This window comes from Silurus meridionalis, chromosome 27 (genome assembly GCF_014805685.1).
Source record: "Silurus meridionalis isolate SWU-2019-XX chromosome 27, ASM1480568v1, whole genome shotgun sequence".
Lineage (NCBI taxonomy): Eukaryota > Metazoa > Chordata > Actinopteri > Siluriformes > Siluridae > Silurus > Silurus meridionalis.
The window spans coordinates 1085001-1106418 of NC_060910.1; the positions used below are offsets into that span (position 1 = coordinate 1085001).

The 21418-nt window shown below is 37.5% G+C and overlaps 1 protein-coding gene across 1 annotated transcript in view; it reads right to left on the bottom strand.

The window, feature by feature from the left end:
• gas2l1 (growth arrest-specific 2 like 1) overlaps positions 1-19073 on the bottom strand; it is a 28328-nt gene extending 9255 nt beyond the window's left edge. The window contains exons 1-3 of the mRNA XM_046841683.1: positions 18725-19073; positions 16084-17003; positions 45-152 (exon numbers count right to left, since the gene is read on the bottom strand). Of these exons, the coding sequence (XP_046697639.1) occupies positions 45-152; positions 16084-16752 (777 nt within the window). The 5' untranslated portion in view covers positions 16753-17003; positions 18725-19073. The remainder of the gene's footprint in view (positions 1-44; positions 153-16083; positions 17004-18724) is intronic.
• Between the last annotated feature and the right edge of the window lie 2345 nt (positions 19074-21418).

A 21418-nucleotide genomic window follows, 5' to 3' on the forward strand; every position in this document is an offset into this window, starting at 1 on the left:
GAGTGTGTGTGCGTGTGTATATAGGAGAAAGTGTAAGGTCATACCCTGATGAAGATCAGAGCACTGGAGTCGCCTACTTTATACTTTCCCTCTGAGATCTTGGTCATAGGAAACTGGGCGGGGCACGAGCATTGTCCGAGGATCTCCCGTACCTACACACCCACACACACACACACACACACACACACACACACACACACACAGCATTTAAATCAAAACAAAACAGAACAGAAAAGAAATACACAAGACATACTTTAAACAATAAATATAAAAACTATATATTTGTAATAATAGCAAGATAAAAATTTATATAAAACTTAATAAAAAGAGATAAAAATGATCTTTTTTTAAGATTTGCTTTTTACAGTTTGAATAAACACTTTTTGCAAACGTTTTAATATTTTATAAGAAATTGCTTTTGGAACAGAGGCGGTCTGCCAGTTCTCCTTCTATTGGAGGATGCTGAGTCACATCCCTCACCTCCATCAGCCTGTCCTGGCGTGTGTGTGTGTGTGTGTGTGTGTGTGTGTGTGCGAGAGAGAACAATAACTCTTAGTTCAATGTTTCCAAGCAAGTCCTAAAACACACACACACACACACACACACACACACCCTTATAATGCAGCTCTTACTTCATCCTCAATGTCTTCATGATTCACCTCCGCATGTAAGAAACACACACACACACACACACACACACACACACACACACACACACACACACACCAGGTTCTTCCCTCTTTTATTTCATCATGTCCTGGCAGCACTGATGATGCACTCGTTGGAAAACTTGTACACACTCACTCACTCACGCACACACACACACACACACACACACACACACACACACACACAACACACACATATACACAAACACACACACCCTCTCTGAATACTGTTCGACAGTACGAGTTAACCCGGATCTCATCGTTCTGTAGAGCGGATGTATGAAAGGACATTAACATCATCATTGCAACCGCAACCAAACACACCTCAAAGACAAACTGTATTGTTTACACACATTATAAACAAACAAACAATCAAATAAATTAATTCATATTTGTGGAAATATAAAACATGAACAGCTCGTTAATGAGGGATGTGTTTTTCTGAGACGTCTCTCTGTGAGTCATTCTGATTCATTTAAATTCTTATTGGTGTGGATTCTGAATCGTCTTCAGGTAATGATTTGTTGGCCAGTTCTGTGTGTGTGTGTGTGTGTGTGTGTGTGGAGGACAGTGTGTAGTGCTCACTTTCCACATTGTTGTGTAGGATAATTTCGGCTCAGAGCTTTTGGACGTTCTATAATTAACTCTGCTTAATCGGCATTAAAGCCGCACTTGTGCGACATTGTTACAGTCTTACACACACGCAGACACACACACACACACACACACACACACTCACTCTCACACACATAAACACACACACTCACACCCACACAATCACACACAAAAACACACCCACACACACAAGTGCTGATGCTTTCTGTCTGAGTCACACAGAAACAAGTCCACACACTTCATGTAAGACTGCAATCACACACACACACACACACACACACACACACACACACACACACACACACACACACACACACATATTAACATATGGGGGCGCTATAGTATTCCTTAGATAGTAAAACTTGAAAAATGCTAAATCGTTCACTAGAATCTTGCATTTCACCAATTAACAGATATTCACAGTAAGCTCCGCCCACTCCGGTCCCTCCCAGACTCCCGGTTAGTGTGTCGTGGTTCCTGCAGGGGAACTGGTGATTTTCTAGGGTTATAGTTGTGTGAAGCTTGGCTCAACCTGGTTACCGTGAGCAACCAGAAAACCAAACATGTGGGTGGCCGTGAGAGAGAGAGAGAACAAGAGAGAAAGAACTCCTTCCATCTGAGAGAGTCTGATAAACACCTTTCCACAACGTCACTCCAGGCCTAAACCTTGCTGATTTTTTGATACTGTTATCCTTTATTTCCCCGTTTCTCTCATCTCTCAGTAATCTGTGTGTGTGTGTGTGTGTGTGTGTGTGTGTGTGTGTGTTAGCCTATCAGGGTGTGAGTGTGCAGGCTAATCGCTCTGGCTCGTCTCTGTGTTTCCTGCAGCCAGAAGAACAAAGCGGGCATCCAGCTGCAGGAGGAAGGGGAGCACAGGGAACATCTGTGGAGATAGTGTGTGTATCTGATTCAGTGCTCTGAGGTCAGGGTGAGGAAAGAAGGAGCTGATCTGAGATCAGAGACAGAGAGAATGAGATGAGACCTTTCCTGAGTAGATAAGGGAGGACGACGAGACTGTTCTGGGGAAACGAGATTTTAAATTCATCAGGAACATAAATACAGTTCTAATTAGAGCATCAGAGAGAGAGAGCTATAGTGTGAGTACTAGGTAAAGAGATATACTAAGTGCTGTAACACACACACACACACACACACACACACACACACACACACACACACACACACACACACACACAGAGGGCGTAACCGAGAGCCAGCTTTGTGAAAAGTTTCAGCAGGCTCAGAAACGAGGTCTGATCTAGGACAGATATCAGACAGCTGGCCTGCAGCCAACACAAACCATCTCTCCAGCTCAGGGCAGGAATGTGAGACCAGTTCTCCAAGGAGAGATTAGAACTTTTTAAAGAAACACACACACACACACACACTCACAGATTCTCCTACACACTGCTGCATTCAGATACAGATGCTCTAACAATACCAACCACAGCTTCATGTTACTGCACTGATACACAAAAATATACACTATTACACTAATACACACTGATACACACTAATATACACTAGTACACTAATATACACTGATACACACTAATACACACTTATACACACTAATACACACTAATACACACTGATACACACACTAATATACACTATTACACTAATATACACTGATACACACTAATACACACTTATACACACTAATACACACTAATATACACTATTACACTAATATACACTGATACACACTAATACACTAATACACTTATACACACTAATACACACTGATACACACTAATATACACTATTACACTAATATACACTGATACACACTAATACACACTGATACACACTAATATACACTAATATACTAATATACACTGATACACACTAATACACACTTATACACACTAATACACACTAATACACACTAATACACTATACACTAATATATACACTATTACACTAATATACACTGATACACACTAATACACTGATACACACTATACACACTAATACACTAATACACATTAATATACACTGATACACACTAATATACACTAATACACACTAATACACACTGATACACACTAATATACACTTTTACACTAATATACACTGATACACACTAATACACACTTATACACACTAATACACACTAATACACACTGATACACACTAATATACACTATTACACTAATATACACTGATACACACTAATATACACACACTAATATACACTGATACACACTAATACACACACTAATACACTGATACACTAATATACACTATTACACTAATATACACTGATACACTAATACACTTATACACACTGATACACACTAATATACACTATTACACTAATATACACTGATACACACTAATACACACTTATACACACTAATACACTAATACACTGATACACACTAATACACACTTATACACACTAATACACACTAATACACACTGATACACACTAATATACACTATTACACTAATATACACTGATACACACTAATATACACTATTACACTGATATAAACAATTTACACTGATATACACTAATACACACTATTACACTAATACACTAATACACACTATTACACTAATATACACTAATACACACTAATATACACTATTACACTAATATACACTGATACACACTCATATACACTATTACACTGATACACACTAATATACACTAATATACACTAATATACACTGATACACACTAATATACACTATTACACTAATATACACTGATACACACTAATATACACTAATATACACTAATATACACTGATACACACTATTACACTATATACACTAATATACACTAATATACACTAATATACACTGATACACAATAATATACACTATTACACTAATAATATACACTATATACACTAATATACACTAATATACACTAATACACTATACACTGATACACACTAATATACACTATACACTGATACACACTAATATACACTAATATACACTATTACACTAATATACACTAATATACACTGATACACACTAATATACACTATTACACTGATACACACTAATATACACTAATATACACTAATATACACTAATATACACTGATACACACTAATATACACTATTACACTAATATACACTGATACACACTAATATACACTATTACACTAATATACACTGATACACAATAATATACACTATTACACTAATATACACTGATACACACTAATATACACTAATATACACTATTACACTAATATACACTAATATACACTGATACACACTAATACACATTAATATACACTAATATACACTATTACACTAATATACACTTATACACACTAATATACACTAATACACTAATATACACTGATATAAACAATTTACACTAATACACACTTATACACACTAATATACACTAATATACACTATTACACTAATATAAACAATTTACACTAATACACTAATACACACTTATACACACTAATATACACTAATATACACTATTACACTAATATACACTGATACACTAATATACACTATTACACTAATATACACTGATACACACTGATACACACTAATATACACTAATATTACACTAATATACACTGATACACACTAATACACACTTATACACACTAATACACACTGATACACACTAATACACACTAGTACACTAATATACACTGATACACACTAATATACACTATTACACTAATATACACTGATACACACTAATACACACTTATACACACTGATACACACTAATACACACTAGTACACTAATATACACTGATACACACTAATATACACTATTACACTAATATACACTGATACACACTAATACACACTATTACACTAATATACACTATTACACTAATATACACTATTACACTAATATACACTGATACACACTAATATACACTATTACACTAATATACACTGATACACACTAATATACACTATTACACTAATATACACTGATACACACTAATATACACTATTACACTAATATACACTGATACACACTAATATACACTAATATACACTATTATACACTAATATACACTGATACACTAATATACACTGATACACTAATACACACTTATACACACTAATATACACTAATATACACTATTACACTAATATACACTTATACACACTAATATACACTAATACACTAATATACACTGATATAAATAATTTACACTAATACACACTTATACACACTAATATACACTAATATACACTATTACACTGATATAAATAATTTACACTAATACACACTTATACACACTAATATACACTAATATACACTATTACACTAATATACACTGATACACACTAATATACACTATTACACTAATATACACTGATATACACTGATACACACTAATATACACTATTACACTATATACACTGATACACACTAATACACACTTATACACACTAATACACACTGATACACACTAATACACACTAGTACACTAATATACACTGATACACACTAATATACACTATTACACTAACATACACTGATACACACTAATTCACACTTATACACACTGATACACACTAATACACACTAGTACACTAATATACACTGATACACACTAATATACACTATTACACTAATATACACTGATACACACTAATACACTTATACACACTAATATACACTATTACACTAATATACACTAATATACACTAATATACACTATTACACTAATATATACACTAATATACACTAATATACACTGATACACACTGATACACACTAATACACACTAGTACACTAATATACACTGATACACACTAATACACACTGATACACACTAATACACACTAGTACACTAATACACACTGATACACACTAATACACACTATTATACTAATACACACATACACACTAATATACACTATTACACTAATATACACTAATATACACTAATATACACTGATACACACTAATATACACTATTACACTAATACACACATACACACTAATACACACTTATACACACTAATACACACTGATACACACTAATACACACTAGTACACTAATATACACTGATACACACTGATATACACTAATATACACTATTACACTAATACACACTGATATACACTGATACACTAATATACACTTATACACACTAATAGACATTAATATACACTGACACACAGTAATAGACAATTAGCCACAGAAGCTTTAGTTAACGCTAATGTTTGGTGTGTGATGCAGCAGGTTGGTTTGGTGTGTGATGTCGTTCCTGTGCTGTGTGATGCAGCTCTACACGATGATTCATAAAACTTAATAAACACTTATTGATGTAAGGAAAGTTCCTTGTGTTCAGGTTTCACACCTTTAATGGATTTTCTAAGCTCTAGTTACGGTTTTATTCAACACAGAACCTTCTCAAACTGTGTGTGTGTGTGTGTGTGTGTGTGTGTGTGTGTGTGTGTGTGTGTGTCTGTTATACAGTAACATAATAAACACATGATGGTTTAATCCAGTGTTGGCTGGAACATCCCTAACCCACACACACACAAATGCAACACACACATACATAAACAAGCAGACAGAGGACTGGAATAACAGGACTACCCTGATGAACCCACACACACACTATCTAATCAGAATACAGAGTTCCACCTTCCAGGTCTAGTTCCATATGGCAATGCTCCTGCACACAAAGCCAGCTCCATGGAGTTCTGCTTTCCATGGGTTGAAAGTGTGTGGATGTTCTTCTGCTGTAAACCCTATTGAACACATTTAGGATAAATATGAACACTGACTGCACCGCAGGCCTCCTCACATCACCTACATCACTACCTGACACCCTTGTAGCTGGATGAATCCCCACAAAATCTCCATAAAATCTAGGAGAACATCTTCCCAGAAGAATGGAGGTTATTATAAGAACCAATGAAGACTTGGATGTTCAAAAACAAGCACATAACAATCTTATACTAATGTGTCCACAAACATTTGGCAATATAGTGTGTGTGTGTGTGTGTGTGTGTGTGTGTGTGTGTGTGTGTGTGTGTGTGTGTGAAGTAAATGAAGACTGTAAGAGACTTCGACCAGAGCAGATCTTTATAAAGGAGACGCTGGTTTCCGGTTACATTCCCTGAGTCAGTATCGATTCCAGAGTCGATATAAAGCTGGTATTTAATTGCAGGATCGATCTGCGTATGGAAGCTCTGCACTGCTCATGATGAGGTTTCAAGGTGAAGAGTTTTATTAGGAACATCTTGAACAAGGAGATGTCAGGGACGAGAGGTGGGACTTCATGACACACGTCTGTACATGAACACTTCTGTCTTTACACCAATTACCTGCGGAGGAATCACAAAACCCTAACACGTTTCTGGTCATCACGGCGTCCGGCGTACGAGCTGTTGCTATAGTAACCCATGTCACGTTATTATACCAGGGATCACTTTACTAAACACTTCCTGAGTCCTGATCGGGTTCTCATACTGATTATAAGCGTGTGGAGATACGCCATCATTTCTGAGGGCCCTCGCTGATCTTTCATACAGATGAACTCCAACCTGATCCATTAGACTGCATAGATCAGACCTTCATCAGACTTCATTACTATTCATTACAGATTACACAATTACTGAGACGCAGACAGACAGCAGGAAGAAGACGCAGAGAGACAGAGACATAAAGGAAAAGACAAACAAAGAAAGAAGAAACAAAGACAAAGAGACGAAGAGAAAGAACATGACAAAGGTAAACAAAAAGACAGACACAGAAAGAAAGACAACAAAAAAGACACAGAAACAGACAGACAAAGAGACAGGCAGACTGGAAGATAGATAGATAGATAGATAGATAGATAGATAGATAGATAGATAGAGAGAGAGAGAGAGAGAGAGAGAAGCACAATGAGTGACCCAATGCATCATCCCATGACCTACTTTCTCCCTGTACTGTGTGCGTGTGTGTGTATATGTGTGTGTGTATGTGTGTGTGTGTGTGTGTGTGTATATGTGTGTGTGTGTGTGTGTGTGTGTGTGTGTGTGTGTGTGTGTAATAGAGTGTACAGTAAAGACACTGCAGGCAGTGTGTGTTGTCTAGTGTTACAGTTTTAATGGCATCTACCAAATCTCACTGTATCACTCAATCTTTTCAGCATTACTGCCCATCTGGTGTGTGTGTGTGTGTGTGTGTGTGTGTGAGAGAGAGAGAGAGTCAGGTGTAGCCTACACGAGTCATGCACAGCTCACCTCTCACACACCCTCCTGCAGTGTCTACATCCTCTCTCTCTCACAGTTCTCCTCTGTGACCTTGCATTTGTGTGTGTGTGTGTGTGTGTGTGTGTGTGTGTGTGTGTGTCCAAAACAGTGAAGCAGAAGCAGGAAGTTAAAGCCAGAGGGAGAAAGAAAGAGAGAAAGAGAGATGTCTGATATCATACAGTCTGGTATGTAGTGTGTGTGTGTGTGTGTGTGTGTGTGTGAGGGAGAATAAGTCTTGTACATTATGTAGGTCACTTCGTCATGTGCTGAACTGCCATAGGCAATAAACCCCTCTTCTTTTCACATGGTGTGTGTGTGTGTGTGTGTGTGTGTGTGTGTGTGTGTGTGTGTGTGTGTGTGTGAGAGGAGATTTAACTAATCATTCCACACCTTTCTGTGTGTTTGGGACAGTCCAGGTCGTACCAAGTGGATAATCTGACCTCATGCACTCTGTCTCTCTTTTTTCTCTATCCACCTTTTTTTTCCTCTACCTCTCTCTCTCTCTCTCTCTCTCTCTCTGTTATTTTCTTGCCTAAAATTAGTGAAGGAGTGGACCGCGTAGTTAACCCGTTATAATCCTATACACACCCTGCTGCACCACACACACACACACACACACACACACACACACACACACTATTCTCTGTGTAATATGAAAAAAACAGGCCGCTCCAACTGCAAATTACGATGGGGAGAGAGGTTAAGTGTGTCCCCCCCTCCATTTCAGAGATGGAACAGTCCTGTCTGAGACGAGCTGCAACACAGCGGAGTGTTTATACACACTTTACTGTAACCAGGAAAATCTCACACACACACACACACTTCTACTGTTCCACTTTGTGAACTGGACGAAACAACCTAAAAATATCACTGTGATTTGTTGGTACTTTGATGTCATTCTAACTTTTATATTAATTATAGAAATAACTACTGTTTAAACAATTCTGTGTGTGTGTGTGTGTGTGTGTGTGTGTGTGTGTGTGTGTGTGTGAGAGAGAGATATACACTAATGGGAAGTTATCCAATCCAGGCGGATGTATTTTCCATATTCCACAGGGAGAACCAGGACTTCCTGTACAGCATCAGCTACTGAGATTTAATCCTCACAAACATATAAATATATAAAGATATATAACGGGAATAAAGTGAATATGAGATATAAAGCGTTTATTTAAGCACAGAACTGCACTGTAACACTGTGATCATGGATGGAGTATTTGGATATTTATGAGGGATAAATGGATGATGATGATGATGATGGATAGTTGATATCACAATGGAAATATGGATGAATTAATATGCTGATGATGGATTGATATGATATATCGGGAGGTAAAAGCTTAGTGGTTAAGCTGTTGGACTTTGGATCCAAAGGTCATGAGTTCGAATCCCACCCACACCAAGATGCCCTTCCTCGGCCCCCGAGCAGGGCCCTTAACCCCTGAGCTGTTTAGATGTGTGAATGTGATAAATGTTAATCTCTCTGGATAAAAACATCAAATTCTGCAAATGCAAATATGATAGATGGATGGGGGGATGGATAGAGGGAGGGAGATATGCAGGGAGATAGTATAATGATGGATTGATTAAAGGATTGAAGGATCCAGGTAGATGAGTGGATGCATGATATGAAGATGGATAGTTGGATATAATGATAAAGAAGATGATGATGATGACAGACAGACAGACAGACAGACAGACAGACAGACAGACAGACAGACAGACAGACAGACAGATAGATAGATAGATAGATAGATAGATAGATAGATAGATAGATAGATAGATAAATAGATGGGCTAATATGATAATGGATTTTGATGGATGGATGGATGGACGGATGGATGGATGGATGATGGATGGATGGATGATATGATAATGGATGCATGGATGGATGGATGGATGGATGGATGATATGATAATGGATGGATGGATGGATGGATGGATGGATGGATGGATGATATGATAATGGATGGATGGATGGATGGATGGATGATATGATAATGGATGGATGGATGGATGGATGGATGATATGATAATGGATAGCTGGATGTAATGATGATATGGTGGATGATTGATGGATTGACATACCAGTGACGATAATTGATGATGAATAAATAGGTGATGATGGATGGATGAACTGATATGAGGATGGACATGATGCTGGTGCTGATGATGATGATGATGATGATGAAGTGACTTTGTGGTTGTTTCTGTACAGAAGCTCCATTAGTCACAGTGTTAATATTTAATGAGGAGCTCTGGTGTCTGATCTTTCCAACCTGAACACTAAAGGTGAAAGTGTACAACTGAAACAGAACTTCCTTTCTTCCACTCAGTCACTCAGTGTCCAGATCTTCTGTGTGTTTGCCTTTTACTGAGTTTTCTGCATTAAAAACTGAATGAACATGAATGTGTCTCAAACCCATCATACTGCAGACTTTAGAAATTTTCACAGCCACGGTGTGTGTTATAAAAACTGTGTGTTATAAAAACTGTGTGTTATAAAGACTGTGTGTTATAAAGACTGTGTGTTATAAAGACTGTGTGTTATAAAGACTGTGTGTTATAAAAACTGTGTTATAAAGACTGTGTGTTATAAAGACTGTTATAAAGACTGTGTTTTATAAAGACTGTGTGTTATAAAGACTGTGTGTTATAAAGACTGTGTGTTATAAAGACTGTGTGTTATAAAGACTGTGTGTTATAAAAACTGTGTTATAAAGACTGTTATAAAGACTGTTATAAAGACTGTGTTTTATAAAGACTGTGTTTTATAAAGACTGTGTTTTATAAAGACTGTGTGTTATAAAGACTGAGTGTTATAAAGACGGTGTTTTATAAAGACTGTGTTATAAAGACTGTGTGTTATAAAGACTGAGTGTTATAAAGACGGTGTTTTATAAAGACTGTGTGTTATAAAGACTGTGTTATAAAGACTGTGTGTTATAAATATTGTGTGTTATAAAGACTGTGTGTTATAAAGACTGTTATAAAGACTGTGTGTTGTAAAGACTGTGTGTTATAAAGACTGTGTGTTATAAAGACTGTGTTATAAAGATTGTGTTATAAAGACTGTGTTTTATAAAGACTGTGTGTTATAAAGACTGTGTTATAAAGACTGTGTTTTATAAAGACTGTGTTTTATAAAGACTGTGTGTTATAAAGACTGAGTGTCTTAAAGACGGTGTTTTATAAAGACTGTGTTTTATAAAGACTGTGTGTTATAAAGACTGTGTGTTATAAAGATTGTGTTATAAAGACTGTGTTATAAAGACTGTTATAAAGACTGTGTTATAAAGACTGTGTGTTATAAAGACTGTGGTTTAAAGACTGTGTGTTATAAAAACTGTGTTATAAAGACTGTGTGTTATAAAGACTGTGTGTTATAAAGATTGTGTGTTATAAAGACTGTGTTATAAAGACTGTTATAAAGACTGTGTTATAAAGACTGTGGTTTAAAGACTGTGTTATAAAAACTGTGTTATAAAGACTGTGTGTTATAAAGACTGTGTGTTATAAAGATTGTGTGTTATAAAGACTGTGTGTTATAAAGACTGTGTTATAAAGACTGAGTTATAATATAAAGACTGTGTTTTATAAAGACTGTGTGTTATAAAGACTGTGTTATAAAGACTGTTATAAAGACTGTGTTATAAAGACTGTGTGTTATAAAGACTGTGGTTTAAAGACTGTGTGTTATAAAAACTGTGTTATAAAGACTGTGTGTTATAAAAACTGTGTTATAAAGACTGTGTGTTATAAATATTGTGTGTTATAAAGACTGTGTGTTATAAAGACTGTGTTATAATATAAAGACTGTGTTTTATAAAGACTGTGTTATAAAGACTGTGTTATAAAGATTGTGTGTTTTAAAGATTGTGTTATAAAGACTGTGTTTATAAAGACTGTGTTATAAAGACTGTGTGTTATAAAGACTGTGTTATAAAGACTGTGTGTATAAAGACTGTGTTATAAAGACTGAGTTATAATATAAAGACTGTGTTTTATAAAGACTGTTATAAAGACTGTGTTATAAAGACTGTTATAAAGACTGTGTTATAAAGACTGTGGTTTAAAGACTGTGTGTTATAAAAACTGTGTTATAAAGACTGTGTGTTATAAAAACTGTGTTATAAAGACTGTGTTATAAATATTGTGTGTTATAAAGACTGTGTGTTATAAAGACTGTGTTATAATATAAAGACTGTGTTTTATAAAGACTGTGTGTTATAAAGACTGTGTGTTATAAAGACTGTGTTATAAAGACTGTGTTGTAAAGATTGTGTTATAAAGACTGTGTTTTATAAAGACTGTGTGTTATAAAGACTGTGTGTTATAAAGACTGTGTTAAAAAGACTGTATGTTGTAAAGACTGTGTGTTATAAAGACTGTGTGTTATAAAGACTGTATGTTATAAAGACTGTGTGTTATAAAGACTGTGTGTTGTAAAGACTGTGTATTATAAAGACTGTGTGTTATAAAGACTGTGTTATAAAGATTGTGTGTTTTAAAGATTGTGTTATAAAGACTGTTATAAAGACTGTGTTATAAAGACTGTGTTATAAAGACTGTGTGTTATAAAGACTGTGTGTTATAAAGACTGTGTTAAAAAGACTGTGTGTTATAAAGACTGTGTTTTATAAAGACTGTGTGTTGTAAAGACTGTGTGTTATAAAGACTGTGTGTTATAAAGACTGTGTTTTATAAAGACTGTGTGTTGTAAAGACTGTATGTTATAAAGACTGTGTTGTAAAGACTGTGTGTTATAAAGACTGTGTTTTATAAAGACTGTATGTTATAAAGACTGTGTTATAAAGACTGTGTGTTGTAAAGACTGTGTATTATAAAGATTGTGTGTTTTAAAGATTGTGTTATAAAGACTGTTATAAAGACTGTGTTATAAAGACTGTGTGTTAAAAGACTGTGTGTTATAAGGACTGTGTTATAAAGACTGTGTGTTATAAGACTGTGTTATAAAGACTGTGTGTTATAAGGACTGTGTGTTATAAGGACTGTGTTATAAAGACTGTGTGTTATAAGGACTGTGTTATAAAGACTGTGTGTTATAAGGACTGTGTGTTATAAGGACTGTGTTATAAAGACTGTGTGTTATAAGGACTGTGTTATAAGGACTGTGTTATAAAGACTGTGTGTTATAAGGACTGTGTTATAAGGACTGTGTTATAAAGACTGTGTTATAAAGACTGTGTTGTAAAGACTGTGTATTATAAAGACTGTGTGTTATAAAGACTGTGTTATAAAGATTGTGTGTTTTAAAGATTGTGTTATAAAGACTGTTATAAAGACTGTTATAAAGACTGTGTTATAAAGACTGTGTGTTATAAAGACTGTGTGTTATAAAGACTGTGTTAAAAAGACTGTGTGTTATAAAGACTGTGTTTTATAAAGACTGTGTGTTGTAAAGACTGTGTTATAAAGACTGTGTGTTATAAAGACTGTGTTTTATAAAGACTGTGTTGTAAAGACTGTATGTTATAAAGACTGTATGTTGTAAAGACTGTGTGTTATAAAGACTGTGTTTTATAAAGACTGTATGTTATAAAGACTGTGTGTTATAAAGACTGTGTGTTGTAAAGACTGTGTATTATAAAGATTGTGTGTTTTAAAGATTGTGTTATAAAGACTGTTATAAAGACTGTGTTATAAAGACTGTGGTTTAAAGACTGTGTGTTATAAGGACTGTGTTATAAAGACTGTGTGTTATAAGACTGTGTTATAAAGACTGTGTGTTATAAGGACTGTGTGTTATAAGGACTGTGTTATAAAGACTGTGTGTTATAAGGACTGTGTTATAAAGACTGTGTGTTATAAGGACTGTGTGTTATAAGGACTGTGTTATAAAGACTGTGTGTTATAAGGACCGTGTGTTATAAGGACTGTGTTATAAAGACTGTGTGTTATAAGGACTGTGTTATAAGGACTGTGTTATAAAGACTGTGTTATAAAGTCTGTGTGTTATAAAGACTGTGTGTTATAAAGACTGTGTGTTATAAGGACTGTGTTATAAAGAATGTGTGTTATAAGGACTGTGTTATAAAGACTGTGTTATAAGGACTGTGTTATAAAGACTGTGTGTTATAAAGACTGTGTTATAAAGACTGTGTGTTATAAGGACTGTGTGTTATAAGGACTGTGTTATAAAGACTGTGTGTTATAAGGACTGTGTTATAAAGACTGTGTGTTATAAGGACTGTGTTATAAAGACTGTGTGTTATAAGGACTGTGTTATAAAGACTGTGTTATAAGGACTGTGTTATAAAGACTGTGTGTTATAAGGACTGTGTTATAAAGACTGTGCAGACCAGCATTTTCCTCACATTTCTAGAAAAATGTGGAAAAAATTAAAAAAGGAAAATTGAAACAAAATGATAAAATTATAATAACTAATTTTTTTTGCATTTTATGAATTATATTAATTATGTTATAATAAATATTTATATTATTTAAATGTATATTTTAATTTTAAAAAGGCTGGTGAATATTATAATATAAATATTATATATATATATATATATATATATATATATATATATATATATATATATATATAAATCTTTTTTTTTATTAGATTTTTAAATAAATCGATTTTTGCAGGCATTAAATAAAGCACTGTCGCTGTTTTTCTCATGCAGCAATACTGTAATGTAATTTTAGTTTTAGCCTCCTGCATCATGGCTATGTTATTTGTAGCCTCTCGCGTACGCTAACTCCAGTAGCTGAGCAGTTGTCTAGAACAGGAAGTGGTTTAGTCCTGAGGTCATGGAGTTTATTCTTAAATAACATCAAGAGGAAATTATTTATTCTTAAAATATAAAATACACAACTTTACACTTCACACACAAACTGCTACGACACGTCTGCTGTCTCACGTGTGTCTTATGGAGCTAATAGAAAGATATTGTGAAAATCGGCAAAAAAGACACAAAAAAGTAAGATATGCAAATCTGTGTGAGTGGGCGGAGCTTATCAGTAAATATTTACCCGCCAGTGCTTGGACCCAAAAACGTTAAGAGAAATTTACTCCAATGCATTTATTACTCTGTGTGTGTGTGTGTGTGTGTGTGTGTGTGTGTGTGTGAGTGTGTGTCCTTAATCAGCTGCCTGACATAAAAAATGAGGGCAGCTGTGGAGGAGGCAAAAACACACTCTCTATTTTCCACCCCCATGTGATGAAAGGACCATAATTACAGAACGACAACTACAGTTATCCTCAGAGAAAGAGGGAGAGAGAGAGAGAGAGAGAGAGAGAGAGAGAGAGAGAGAGGGAGGGAGGGAGATAACAATCCAAGCATTAACAACAGATAGAAGAGCAAAACGTTGGAAGATGGTAAAAGCCTCTCCAGCTGCTCCTCTGACACTGGAGACTCCTTCCATACACGTTACATAAAGTAAACATGTCACCTTGGTTCCTCTTAAGGTTTCTTGCTCATACCATTATCTCTGTAAAGCTGATGATATCATGATTCTGATCTGCAGATCTTCATGTAAGACAAGCTCAGAGAAAAATCCAGATCTCTCACACAAACACACACACACACACACACACACACACACACTCACCAGCTCGTCCAGGTTGCGCATGTCACACAGGACTCTTTTCTGCTGTTTCCAGTTGTAGATGAGCTCCGCCTCCAAGTCGCTGTTGCTCTTTTCCTGGTGAAACGTCCTGCTGCTCGTCTTGTCTGCATTCTCCTGCAGGTTCTCCTGGTCTCGGATCTCCTCCTCGATCTCCTCCTCCAGCTGCACCAGCATTGGAGCCGGCATGCCGAACTTGGCCCCTCGCCGCGCCACCTCCAGCAGACAGAGAACAAAGTTCTTCTCGTTGCAGCGCTCCACCAGGTCGTTGGTCTCGAACATCAGCACGTCCTTGATGCGCAGCTCGTGCCTGCACCAGGCGATGAAGTTCGACACGTTGTCGCGCGCGACGAACGACCCGGGGACCACGTTACGCGCCTGGAACGCCACGTCACGCCTGGGAACCGGGAGCGGCGAGTCCGGGTGCTGTGACAGGAAGTCAAGTGCGGCGCGGTTCACGTTGTTGCCGTGGCGACAGAGGGTGCAGCCTGTCTCCAGGCTCTCCATGAAGGTGTCGACGATGATGTCCAGGTCGTACAGGCCCTTCAGCCATTCGGCCAGATCCTCCTTCATGGCGTATAGATACTCCTCGCTGGATTTAAACGGACGGATGCTTTTAGAAGCAGCGCACTGGATGTTGCTCTGGTCGGCCATCTTGTTTATGATTAACGAGAGAGTTAACGAAGTGACGTCTGATTGGCTGCAGGGAGAAGTTTACTGAAAGCAGGACGTAGATGCCAACAAGACTGACTCGCGGTGTCCATCTAACTAATGTAATTTGTGTGTGTGTGTGTGTGTGTGTGTGTGTGTGTAAAATCAAAACACTATAAAAGCAGCTGTAAGCAATCCAGATGTGGACGAGATCCGTGTTTCCTTCAAAGACCACATTGTGCTGGATCATGTTCCTGCAGGATGAACAACAGAAACACAAACAATTACAAACTGTTAATTTTTTTTCACAACCCAACACTGTACCACATAACTACCACGTAACACAACACTGTAAAACATAACCATCACATAACCCAACACCTTTCCACACAACACAGTACCACATAACTACCACATAACACAACACTGTACCATATATCTACCACAAAACACAACACTGTACAACATAACTACCACATAACACAACACTGTATCACATATCTACCACATAACACAACACTTAACCACATAACTACCATAAAACACAACACTGTACAACATAACTACCACATAACACAACACTGAACCACATATCTACCATATAACACAACACTGTACCACATAACTACCACAAAACACAAAACTGTACCACATAAATTCCACACAACACAACATTGTACCACATAACCAATACATAACACAACACTGTACAACGAATATAACACAACATTGTACCACATAACCACCACATAACACAACACTGCACCACATAACAACACTGTACCACATTACTCAAAATTGTACCACATAACTACCACATACCATTGTACCACATAACACAACACTACACCCCATAACTACCACATAACACAACACTGTACCACATACCTACCACATAACACAACACTGTACAACATAACTACCACATAACACAACACTGTACTACATAACTACCACATAACACAACACTGTACAACATAACTACCACATAACACAACACTGTACTACATAACTACCACATAGCAACACTGTACCGTAAAAGTATCACATAATAACACTGTACAATACAACTACCACATAACATCACTGTACCACCTAATTACCACATAAATACCACACAACTATCACATAACAACATTGTACAACATAACACAACACTGTACCACACAACTACCACATAACAACACTGTACCACATAACACAACACTGTACCACATAACTATCACATAACACAACACTGTACAACACAACTGCCACATTACAACACTGTACCACATAAATACCACATAATACAACACTGTACAAAACAACTACCACATTACAACACTGCACCACAAAACTACCACATAAATACCACACAACTACCACTTAACAACATTGAACAACATAATAACACTGTACCACATTACTCAAAATTGTACCACATAAAAACACTGTACCACATAAATACAACATAACTACCACATAACACAACACTTCCTCACACTCGGGTGTGTTTATTACTGTGTGTTTATTCAATACTGTTAATAGTCTGTGTGTGTGTGTGTGTGTGTGTGTGTGTGTGTGTGTGTGTGTTGAATAATATTTCTGAAGAATGTGTTTATGTAACACAGTAAATAAGGTGTGTGTGTGTGTGTGTGTGTGTGTGTGTGTGTGTGTGTGTGTGACTGAATGTTGAGTTTAACCCCGAGGTAATGACTGTATAAGATCTAATGAACCGCTCAAACCGGATCTTTATCTTCTCGATCTTCTCCTGATGGTTCCTCACTTCAGGAATCCTTCGGTTGAAATGTAAATGGAAACCGTTGGGGTTCATGCAAAAGAGTGAAGTACAGAAGACCACAGCAGAACCTAATCCGCGCGTGTGTGCGTGTGTGTGTGTGTGTGTGTGTGATGTAGCGTTATATGCGCCGTCGTTAAGAACATTAAAGGCGCGTGAGTGGAAAGAACCTGAAATATTTTCACGCCATTTTACCCTCATGGTGAAGATGATGAACACGATGAAGGTGTCAGCTGATGAAGATGATCACTGTAAAGGCCCCCATGGCGTCCTGAACTTCTCACCGTCCTGCGTCCCATCACACTGTCCTCAGTCCAGAGTCCTTCAGAGACGCGTCGAGATCTACAGAACGCGTGGAAGCGCCTCTCTCTCTCTCTCTCTCTCTCTCTCTCTCTATGTCTCCCTCTTCCTCTGTCTCTCTCCCCCTCTGTCTGTCTCTCTCTCTTTCTCTCTCTCTTTTTCTTTCTACCTTTTTTACTTTTACTTTCCTATTGCTATAAAATTCCGCTGGGATCCCCCGCGGTGTGTGTGTGTGTGTGTGTGTGTGATCAGCCCGTGTGTCCTTTAAAAGCGATAGAAGAAGCGGTTGGGGGGGAGGAGGAGGAGGAGGAGGCACAATCCCAAATCTCCTCGCGCTCCCTCTCTAGTGCTCTGTGTGGAGGAGGAGAGAAGTGGACTGGGGTTATAGCGTATTATAACACAGCCGAACAGACTGAACCGAACTGAAGCACAGGCGTGTGAACACACACACACACACACACACACACACACACACACACACACACACACACACACACTGTATGTATGACTGTAGCAGGCTGTTACTGGTGATGAACAGAAGCGTTTATAAACCTTCTATAAACATCTACTGATACATCACCATACAGCCATCATCCCTCCTTCTCTATTCATCCATCTATCCTCTTTCTCTCTCCTCCTTCTTTATTCATCCATCCATCCTCTTTCTCTCTCCTCCTTCTCTATTCATCCATCTATCCTCTTTCTCTCTCCTCCTTCTCTATTCATCCATCCATCCTCTTTCTCTCTCCTCCTTCTCTATTCATCCATCTATTCTCTTGACTCTCTCCTCCTTCTTTATTCATCCATCCATCCTCTTTCTCTCCCTCCTTCTATTCATCCATCTATCCTCTTTCTCTCCTCCTTCTCTATTTATCCTCTTTCTCTCCTCCTTCTCTATTCATCCATCTATCCTTTTTCTCTCTCCTCCTTCTCTATTCATCCATCTATCCTCTTTCTCTCCCTCCTTCTCTATTCATCCATCTATCCTCTTTCTCTCTCCTCCTTCTCTATTCATCCATATATCCTCTTTACTCTCTCCTCCTTCTCTATTCATCCATCTATCCTTTTTCTCTCTCCTCCTTCTCTATTCATCCATCTATTCTCTTGACTCTCTCCCTCCTTCTTTATTCATCCATCTATTCTCTTTTCTCTCTCCTCCTTCTCTATTCATCCATCTATCCTCTTTCTCTCCCTCCTTCTCTATTTATCCATCTATCCTTTTTCTCTCCTCATTCTCTATTCATCCTCTTTCTCTCTCCTCCTTCTCTATTCATCCATCTATCCTTTTTTCTCTCTCCCTCCTTCTCTATTCATCCATCTATCCTTTTTCTCTCTCCCTCCTTCTCTATTCATCCTCTTTTCTCTCTCCCTCCTTCTCTATTCACTCATCTATTCTCTTTACTCTCTCTCCTTCATCTCTCTTTCTCTCTGATTAATTATTTTTAATTGAATGGTGTGTTTGGGATTAAACATTTCATCAGGACTTCTAGGTTCCATGTCCAGTTGATCAGAATCAGAGGTCAGTGGTTGAACCTGTGGATCTCCAGAGGGTTGTGGAGGTGATCGTTCCTGCTCACAGCTCACTGGGGTTTATTTCACTCAATAACATACAGAACACACACAGTAACGCTTTTATTTTTTACTAACACCAACACGGCTCAACACCGACTCCAGATGTGCTCTTTTTATCCGTTTGTGGTTACCGCCATTAAACATCTGTTTCTTCACCTGTTGAGATCGTTAATAAAACCAACCACCACTTAGTGATGATGAGAAAGAGCATGGCTTTAAATCTGACACTGACGACTCCTTCCTTCCTTCCACACCGAGGATACTGGGGATTAGAGGAGCTCAGCAACTAAGATGTTGGACTTCTGATAAGAAGGTTAAAAGTTCAAATCCCCCACCACATAGCACTAAACTGCGGGGCCCCTGCGTGAGGCCCCTAAACTCACACACTCAGCACAATAGGTCATTCTGATCCCGACAGGAAGAGGATGGAACTAATTCACTTTGAAAAACAAAGCAGCGAGTGAAGGAACACAGACAGCTTTAGTCTGAGGATCTGCTTAATAAACCCCAGCATTGTTCTTCTCCACCATGATGATCTTCAGCTCCTCAAACGGCTGCATCAAAACCACTTCCGGTTCCAAAAGGAGGCTGCTGTTATGATTTGAAAAAGAACCGAGTGTTACTTTAAGAGAGCGAGACGGAGGGGAGGAGAAGGAGTGAGATCATTCTCCAAGGCCTGGATGAATCAGCTCTTCTGCGCGCGCGAGACACACACACACACACACACACACACAGTGAGAGACTCAGTTCCGTCCGTGAACATGTTTTCTGCCAAAGAAGAAAAAAACCCTCATCCTGTGCTTCCTTTCTTACCCACAATGCACCGGTGCAACACTGACCCTCTTTAACCTCCTCAGGTGTGAAGAACAACCCGAGAACCGACCAGATTTACTTCTCCAAACTCTGCTGCTCAGAACCTGCAGCCCAGATGTTCAGCCTCCACACGAATCCTAAACCTTTTCCAGCTGTGGCTCGCGTCATGACTTCTTTCACTTAATACTGAAGGAAAAAATCTTT